This window comes from Heliangelus exortis, chromosome 1, assembly GCF_036169615.1.
Source record: "Heliangelus exortis chromosome 1, bHelExo1.hap1, whole genome shotgun sequence".
Classification (NCBI taxonomy): Eukaryota; Metazoa; Chordata; class Aves; order Apodiformes; family Trochilidae; genus Heliangelus; species Heliangelus exortis.
This window is the reverse complement of record NC_092422.1, coordinates 80947917-80957147: the sequence shown is the minus strand read 5'-3', so window position 1 is coordinate 80957147 and position 9231 is coordinate 80947917. Positions and strand designations below refer to the sequence as shown.

Below are 9231 nucleotides of genomic sequence, written 5' to 3'. Positions count from 1 at the left end.
AACCAGGTGATCTGTGCTGTTTGGGGGAAACCAAGAGGTACGGGGGTCTGTAGACATCTAAGTAGTACATGCTGTAAAATGCATTTCTTCTTTGGCATCTCACTTTTCCTACCTATTTGGCATGACAAACTTGACATGTCTAGATGTCTTACTCTGTCAGTTAAAAAGAGAACGATTGGTAGTTGTTTAAAAATGGGTAGATACTTGAACATTCATCATTTCATACAACCATGAAATGCAACATTTCATTCAACATGCAAAGTATATTTCATTCTTGGAGAGTTCTCTCTCTTGCAACAACTGTCAGTTGCCAACAAATGAGCAGTTTCTCTAAGAATGTTCTGGCTTTTCAAATCACCAGGTTTTGGTTTTTGTTTTGTTTTGGTTTTTGTAGAACAGGTAATAAAGAGAAGTCCATCTTCCTCGACTGGGCATGTTGCAATCAGATATTTTAAAAGCACTCAGTTTCACAACAAAGTTTCATTTGGACACAAAAGAGGAAGCAAATTCAGCATGCTGCAGTTCAGTCATTTGTAAAACCCCTTCATCTCCTAAGGGACTTCCTTTCTATACTTCTGTGTCACAGAAATGAAACCCTTGTCATCTTAGAACTATTTAAAAAGGAAATAAAAACAGAACATTGAATTTTGGGGTAGAACAGGCTCACAAGAAGATTTAAACTGGTTAGAAGACAACAATTTTTCTGTACCTTGTCAGCTGCTGTATCTTTGAAGGTAAGAACTAAAATATATTACATGCTATATAAATGTGTGAAAATGTTGCTCTCGCTTCTCAAAATGGCTTGGCAGTGGATTCTGCATGTGTGTGATCACAGCTGGTAGCTGGTAAAATGAAGATGTACTCTCTTTCTTTTGAATGCATTTTTGCAGAGTCTCAGTTACTGTACACATACAGTTTGTTACCTTAAGAAATAATGAGAACGTTTCAAAAGTGCTATCTTCAGGGCTGAGACTGCTCATGATTGCAATGCAACTTCAAAATGAAAAAAAAAAAAAAGAAAAAGTTCTTCTGATACTGCTAAAGTCTTTCATAAAATTATACTAAAAATGCTTTCAGAATAGTTTTAAGGGAAGTCTTACCAGGTGTGTTTCTTTTATCCCAATTATTGCATTTTTATTGAGCTTTCTGAGCACGTTAGTAGTGCACTATCTAAATATTGTCTGCAAAGTGCTGTACTCTATTTGTAGATTAGAAATAAAAATAGACAGCATAATACATAAACATGTCCATCATATTAATAAAATAATAGGAAAAAACCTGAGACGTCTCTGGAAAAAAAAAAAAAGGATATTAGAAAGTATAAATAAAGAAGCTTTATCATCACATTTTCCCGGTTCACAGAGAATTTCCTGGTTTGCTTCAAACTCACAGCTTGGGTGTGTGCACACAGCATGTACCCCCCTCCCCCTCTTTTTTGTACTGTACAGCAGATGTGACTAATTTTTCAATGCTCATTTGTGCACCATTTCCCTCACTCCTACTGGGAAACCCCTACAGCCTTTTCTGTCTTTCTTGCTTTACCATTTATTCTTTCCACTTATAGAAAGTACATTCTTTTCTGTAAAAGTTCACGTGAAGTTATGCCTCTTTAACTGCTTAGATACAAAATATTTCAGTCCAAAGAGTTCAGTCACAACTAGACTCATCAAAATAAACACAGAAATCCAGAAACATCAAATTATTTTCACTCCAGAAATATATAAAGCACACTGTAGAAATATTGTGTAGTCAAGTCATCCTTATAAATGTGGAGCTCTCCCCTTTCCTGCCTCACAATTTATGTTGTTCTCACAGGTGTGGATATGGGATGTAAAATGTTTTCAAACCAGATTGAGAGCGTTCTAAAACAACTTTATGTGGGTATAGGTAATTATGAAAAATGTGGAAAATTATGAACCAGACTTGCTCTATATGAAGTTTCAAGGAACTTGAACTAGTAAAACAGACTTGGGTGGGAACTGATTGAGAGCTCAGGAAGATGTATTTACCCACATAATAGTTTTCATTGTATTTTTGTGTGTCTCCCTAAACTCTACTGAAAGATACAACAGTGCTTAAACAGGTTTAAAATGTACTTTTATCTAAACAAAAGAGGCCAACTGCCTCTGAAGTTCTCTGCCATCCATTTAGCATGTATAAAAATGGGTAGACATGCATAACAAGAACATTCAACATTACACTACACATACAAAGTATATTTTGTTCTTGGAGAAGGAGATGTCCCTCGTCTCTTCTTTCTTCAGCCTATCCTCCATGGAGAATCCTTTATACTCTTGAAATACAGAGTTGTTATCTTCTCAAACCTTCTCTCCTCATTGCCCCAAGAGGAGTTCATACTTCCCCTGTCGGGAAGGTACTCCTAGCTTTCCTGCATCTCTTGACCTGTGAATCACATGTGAATAAAGAAGATGAGCAGGGCTTATGTACTTCCATGGGAAGACCAAAAGATCACCGCTAGGAGAGATGTGTGGAGGGCACAAGAAGGGTTTATTTTGTGAACTCTGCTGAAAGAGCCTCATGACACAGTTCCCACAGGTCCCAGGTCTTCCAGAGCAGCAGCAGCAATGAGAGGAAGTTACACATGCTTTGTTGGTGGCATTCAGGTGCTTGAAAAAAGAACCTCTTAACTAGTTTTCTTTCTGCCTCGCACAGCAGCCACTGTTACCATAGAATCACAGAGTCATAGAACAACCCAGATTGGAAGAGACCTCGAAAGATCATCTGTTCCAACCTTTCATGGGAAAGGGAGCCTGAATGAGATTATCTAGCACCCTGTCCCACTGCATCTTGAAAACCTCCACCATGTCCCTGGGGAGGTTGTTCCAGTTGTTGCTTGATCTCACTGTAAAATTTTTCTTTCCTATATTGAGATGAAACCTCTCCCAGTGCAACTTGTGCCCACTGCCCCTTGTAATCTCCCCTGTGGCTCCTTGTGAAGATGGAGCCTCAGTCTTTTTTGTAGCTGTCCTTTAAGTAATGGAAAATTTGTGGTGATGTCCCCCTGCACCTCTTTCTTTTCTCCAGGGAGAAGAGTCCTAATTCCTTCAATCTTTCCTCACAGGGCAGGTTCTCTAGCCCTTTTATTATCTTTATAGCCCTTCATTGGACTCTCTCCAGTCTGTCTGCATCCTTCTTGAATTGTGGGTACCAGAATTGGACAGAGTACTCCTGATGAGGCCTGACAAGTGCTAAGTACAGTGAGATTATCATGTTCTGTATCTGCTAGTAGTGCTTCTATGGATGCAGTCCAGGGCCTGACTTGTCTTCACTGGTGCAGTGGTGCACTGCTGACTCATGCTAAGTCTGTCATCCACCAGGGTCTCCAGGTCCCTTTCAGCAAGGCTGATCCCTGGACACACAGATGCTTGCCTATACTGGGCTCTTTGGTTCTGTTGTCCCAGGTGTAGGACCTTGCACTTGTCTTTCTTAGATTTTGTACTGCTATTGCTAGCCCACTTTTCTAGCCTGTCCAGGTCTCTCTGTAGATGGTTTTTCTTTCTGGTCCATCTACTTCACCATGCGGTTTAGTGTCTACATCACCATTGCCCTTACTCAAGCCCACCCTCAGCACTGGAGACATCATTTGTCAAGTAGGGTTCAGATACCAAAGATCTGTGGGTTTCAGGCATATATATACTCATCCATATGCACAGCTCATTATACTACTGCTTTGCTCTCCCGATTTCTCTGTGCTGGCTGCACTGAGGCTTCCTGGGAGCTGTTTCACACCAGCACCACTGGAAGGTGAGGTATGGCTCCTGTAGCATACGCAGGCTCACTCCCCAGCCTACCCTGCTTTTCAAGTGATCTCTTGCCTGCATGTCCTGCATCTCAAGGATGCCAAAGTAGATCCCAGACCTCACTGAAGGGATTTGTCTGTATCTTCACAGCCTGGAAAAGTGTCTCTTAAAATGGGAAAAAAAAATCCTAGAGATAAGTCCGCAGGACTTAGGTTCCTCTGACACAGAGAAACTTTGTCATGTGGGGTCCTATCTCATCAGTCAGAAAGAACTTCAGGTATAACCTGTGATAAAACCTGAACTCCAACAACCAGCAGTAAAACTTTAGTGTCATTCAGAGACTTGCACAGGGATCTGAAGTCCAGGCATATTCAAAACAAGCTTGTCTCTTCTATGAGGTTTTGCCCCTTCCTTTTGCAATGTGAAAGAATGTCCCTTTCCCACTGAGTTCTGATTACAGCTGGCACCGTGTTCTCTCCCTAGCAACCTTTTGTCTTGCTCTGGTTTTAAATAGGACACAATTTATCATATCTCTTTGAGTATGCTTCTTAAGCTTTCCTTAAGCATTTTGCTTATCCTGAGCCAAGAACTCCCATTCTGTTTGCCTGCTCCCAGACTGTAATGTGAGGTCTTTATGCAAACATTGGCACCATCTCCAGGCTTTACAACCCAGCAAATTTGCTGCCACTCAGAAAATACTGGCAATAGCACTGCATTCTCCACATGGATTTAAACTTTCATCCTGCCTTTAGGCTTTTCTTCTTCTGAAAAACTGAACGAAAACCCCAGGCAAGACATATGAATTTTAAAGATAATTTGACAGTAATGAAGACTGTGTCAGATAGAAAAAACAGTAGAAACCAGACAGTATTCTCACTCCCTCTCTGCTCAACTTAGCATGTAGTCAGCTCCCCTTGCCAGGATGGTATCCACACAAAGAAAAATCTCTTTGTTCACCTCACATGAAAAATGCAATCAGATCAAAATTGTAAGAGGGGCTGTTTTTCTTGTTGTATAAGGGGCTGTATAATGAAAGTCATGCAGTTATTTCCAGGAAGAGGGAACTGAAATCTGAATTTAAGGAGCATGAAACCCCTACATTGAAAGACATAAGATATAATCCCTGTGTAATTGGAACCCTGGTGTATATGTGGGTCTCTGTCATGAAAGGAGGGTTAAGAGAAGGAGCATGAGGAAGAAGAATAATGAAAACTATCATCCTTGTCAGATGGAAAATAAAAGAATTAAAGGTGACCCTATTGCATGACCATTGGTAGTGATGGAATAACAACTTGTCAGGGTTACACATTATATTAAGTACTAGGACTGGGGATATATGCACCTCTCTTTTGCATTCAGGCTCTCAACACTGCCTGTCAAGACTTCAATCAGATTTCTTTGCAGATCTGGGAATGGTCAGGTATAGTGTGACAGCCCTTGCCAACTTTGGAGGGGAAGCTTGTAATTCCTTCAGCAAAACACACAACTCCTGAGCATGATGGGAGCCTTATCTTTCTTTTTGAATTTGCCAGTTCTTTTGTTTCTACTCCTTTCTCAGACACAGTACTCTAAATCTCTTAAAATAAGTATAGCAGAATGCAGTGTGAAGAAATGAAACCATCGGTTTCATTTCCCTAATGTATCACCTTATGGCAGAAAAAAACACACATCTGGGTAGTAGGAAAGACAGAAGTGTCACATGCTACCTGAATACAACTGGCTTTGTGTTGGTTGAACAGTGAACAGGCAATAAGTTATATTTCCACTCATTTCTCAGAATTTCATATTAAAAATAGCCATAGGAATAAACGTATAAACATTACAGATTCATGCTCACCAGAGTTTGAGGTGAGTTTGCAATATAGACATCTGGGCCATGAATGACAGAGGGAAGGGAACAGCCTTTGCACTGCAAAAGAAAGGAAGAGAAGCAGAAGAGAGAGGTGAGTGAGTTGATAACCTAAGTAAGTAGCATGTAGCTAAGATTTCTGTGGTGGCACCTTAGCCACAGATAAAACCTAGAGCAAGACAACAGCAGCACAGCATAAGGAATTCCAAGCACCAAACATAAATTTTTCCCCTCTTGTGTAAAATCATCTCTTTTCATTAACAATTACCTGACTTTGGGAAATCTCACAGAACTGGCAGCAGCAAAGACGATCTAGGGTCATCAAAGCAAATATTTGATTTCCAGAAAATTTCCTTCTGAAGAAAGTTTGTTTTCCCTCCAACCTTCTTCAAAATGTTATAGTGATCTTTGCCCCTCCCTGCGGACAGTCTTTCCTCACTCTGTCTCCTTCCTAACTAACATCTGCTTAAAGTCTACATCCAGGATTTAGCCAACATTTATTATTAATGAAACATTTTGCACTAGCAACTTTGAGACATGAAATAGTTCAGTAAGAAATGAGGGTCCTTTCAGTCTTGGAAAAGCTAAGTCAAGCATTCGAGAGCAGCATGGGGTAGGGTGGTATGTGCCAGGGAGCTGCCACTTCCCCATTCACAGTTTCTGAGATGTTCCTGTTCTAGTGCTCCCTCACAGTGGGTGTTTTGAAATAGACAGGCAAACAGTCAAATAACTGGGACATATGTTCATATCTGCAGAGACAGTCTCTGTCAAGGATTGAAATTATATAAGTGGATTAAATAGTGAATGAAAAACAGTGCTCACTATTAAAACAAAGACAAGTTATTTGTTCCTCTGTCACATATTTTGTACTATAGAAGTCATAATTAAAAAAAACGCAAACATTTTAATTTATTTTAGCTTAAGATTTAATTTCCTTTTCTGGACCACAGAATCTCCCCATCGGTATCTCCTTGACATCTGTTACAGAAAAAAAGAAACAGAGATGGACTTCAGAACAATTATTTAGTAGTGGAGCTCCTAGAATTTGGGCAGACCATTTACTGATATGCAGACCATAGAGTCATAGAATGGTTTGGGCCATGGAAGGGACCTCAAAGATCACCTAGTTCCAATCCCTCTGCCATGGGCAGGGATACCTCCCACTAGACCTGATTCCTCAAAGTCCCATCAAGTTCCAGACAGGGGTCAGCCCCAACATTCCTAGGAAACTTGATCCAGTGTCTCACCACCCCCACACTAAAGGATTTCCTCCTCAACGTGTAATCCTAATCTGCCCTCTTCCAGTTTGAAACCAATGCATGTGTGTCCTTTCTACTGAGTCCTGCCTTTCATAACCAACATATCTACACAGATTTTGAGACTGAGCTGTCTGTTCAGACAGCGGAGAGAGTGATAGTGGGAACCTGAATTTGACTCTGTAGAAATGCAATGGAAACTTATTTCAGATCTGCTGGTACTCATGACTGATCCAGGAGTGGAGAAACCAGAGTACTTCTGAAATGTGCAGCTTCCTATGAAGTGCACTGAAATATGTCTCTTCATAAGTTCACTGCATGTTTCTACATCCAGGGTAGTTATTTTAAGATCTTCTTATAGCATCTGGAGAGTGATAAGCAAATCTAGGGCACAATTAATCTCATTTTGCTTAACATGGGACAGATGAATCATGTCTCCAGAAAGCCTCACTTTTGCCACTGATATTTTCATGTTTAAAAGTTAAAGATAATTAATTCCATCTTGCTTGCCATGCAGAAGTGCAAAGTGCTAATTTAGTGATCTGAGATTTTTTAAATGAAAATGGAACCATACCTACTGTCATTGATTAGTCTGAAACAGAAGAGGTGATACTCTCAGTATGAGTCTCAGATCAACATAGTTCAGAAGCAGCTGACAAACCATACACACCAAAAGTTGATTCAAAGCATATGAGAAAAAAAAGGGAAACCCCTTAGGCTACTTACTGAAATTGAGGGCAAAAGTATACATATTTAAGTATATGCTATTAAAGCAACTAATAACACAAAAAAACACTTCTTGTTTCTCTCTTTCCAATTCCCTTGTTTTTGGATGTATTTGCCATGCTGTAGGTTGTGTTATAAAGAATATGGTTTGATGTGATTGAGTTAACAGCACAACAGGGAGAGTAGCTTCATTCATTGACTCAAGCCCTCTAAAAAAACAGAGACACACTTGTTCATGTCCAAATCAGAAACATCCCTCCGTGGCCAGTAACAGAATTGTGAGTGTAATCTCCACTCAATGAGCTGGTAATGAACTAATGGTTCTGGGTTTTTTTACTTATTTTGTTTTCTGTCTGCTGGTGGTTCCTTTCCTCTGGTGAAGGATGCTGTCAGAAGGTTACCTTTATGGAATTGCCTACCTCCGTGAAGACCCGGACCCTGAGCTCTACAGCAGGAGTTCGGGTGAGGAAGTGGTGTGTGAAATGAGGTCCATTAATTACTCTTCCGTGGAAGAAGCACAAGGAAAAAGCCTCCTTCAGAGATGCAGATCTGCTGGCAAGTGCATTTCCTCAGCCTGCTCTCGAGGCAGCAAGCAGAGCAGAAGACAGAAGGAAAATCCCCTACAGACTACGCAGCACCTTGTGGGCTCGGGGCAGCCATCCCCGGCCACGCAGGCCTGCGATGGGCTAGCAAGAAAAGACACCTACCTGGTTCCATCTTCCTGCAAGAGCATTTGCAAGAACTACAATGACTTGCTCATAGCCGGGGACTACGTGATGCCGATTAGCTCAGTCGCGACGGATTTCACCTGTGACAGCGGCATAGGCCCCTTCTTGGAGTCCTCGGAGATTCCTCCCCCCATGGAGTCCATGAGGGTGCCCCCCCCCAGTGACAGCAGCCGCAAGCCCGCCCAGGGCTACTCCTCATGCTGGAGGTTGGCCAGCTTAGTGCCCCACCAGCAGCCCCTCTCGGACTCGGCCCTAAATGACTACCTGGAACAGAAGTTGGTGGAGCTCTATAAGCAGTACATCATGGACAGCACAGCAAACAGGGCATCCCCTACTCAGATCCTGGCCTCGGAGCTCATCATGACTAACGTGGATCAAATCAGCGTGCAGATATCACGGGAGAGGAACATGGAGGCCACCAAGGCCAAAGACATCGTCATTAGCCGCTTCTTACGGATCGCCAGTGAAAAAATATCTTCGGAAATTAGCACACCCAGTCTGCATATTTCCCAGTATAGCCACACTAATGCATAGTATTTGAATGTCTTCCATTAAAAGGATTTTATGTTCAACGTTATCAATTTTTAATTTTTTAAGACATTTTTTTCTGCTTCATAAAAATGTATTTGCCATCTGCCACTTAAATGAAACCTTCCACTAATATTAAATAAGTAAAAATGTATGTACTGTGCAGCCCCCATTGTGGGCCAGATAATTTATTGATTTTTTTTTCTTAAAGTTTTTCCCTAAAGGTTTTTTTTAGTGAGCCTCAGACATTAAAATAGGTTTGTAGAAAAAATTACTAAAAGCATATGATCCTCTTCCAGGTGTTCAGGTGTTTGTATTCTTCATCACATGGTTGACATCTCATATCAGTTTTCCTCTGGATTCTGCCCTCCTGCCCTGGGCCT

At 41.1% G+C, this 9231-nt stretch overlaps 1 protein-coding gene across 1 annotated transcript; it reads left to right on the top strand.

The window, feature by feature from the left end:
* Window positions 1-208: 208 nt before the first annotated feature.
* Window positions 209-8880, top strand: TASL (TLR adaptor interacting with endolysosomal SLC15A4). The gene is made up of 2 exons (XM_071750289.1): window positions 209-734; window positions 7975-8880. The coding sequence occupies exon 2, from the start codon at window positions 7976-7978 to the stop codon at window positions 8852-8854; it is 879 nt and encodes a 292-aa protein (XP_071606390.1). The 5' UTR covers window positions 209-734; window position 7975; the 3' UTR covers window positions 8855-8880.
* The last annotated feature ends 351 nt before the right edge of the window (window positions 8881-9231 follow it).

Excerpts from the sequence above, each read along its gene's own strand:
- TASL (XM_071750289.1), top strand. The coding sequence starts at position 7,976 with ATGCTGTCAGAAGGTTACCTTTATGGAATTGCCTACCTCCGTGAAGAC.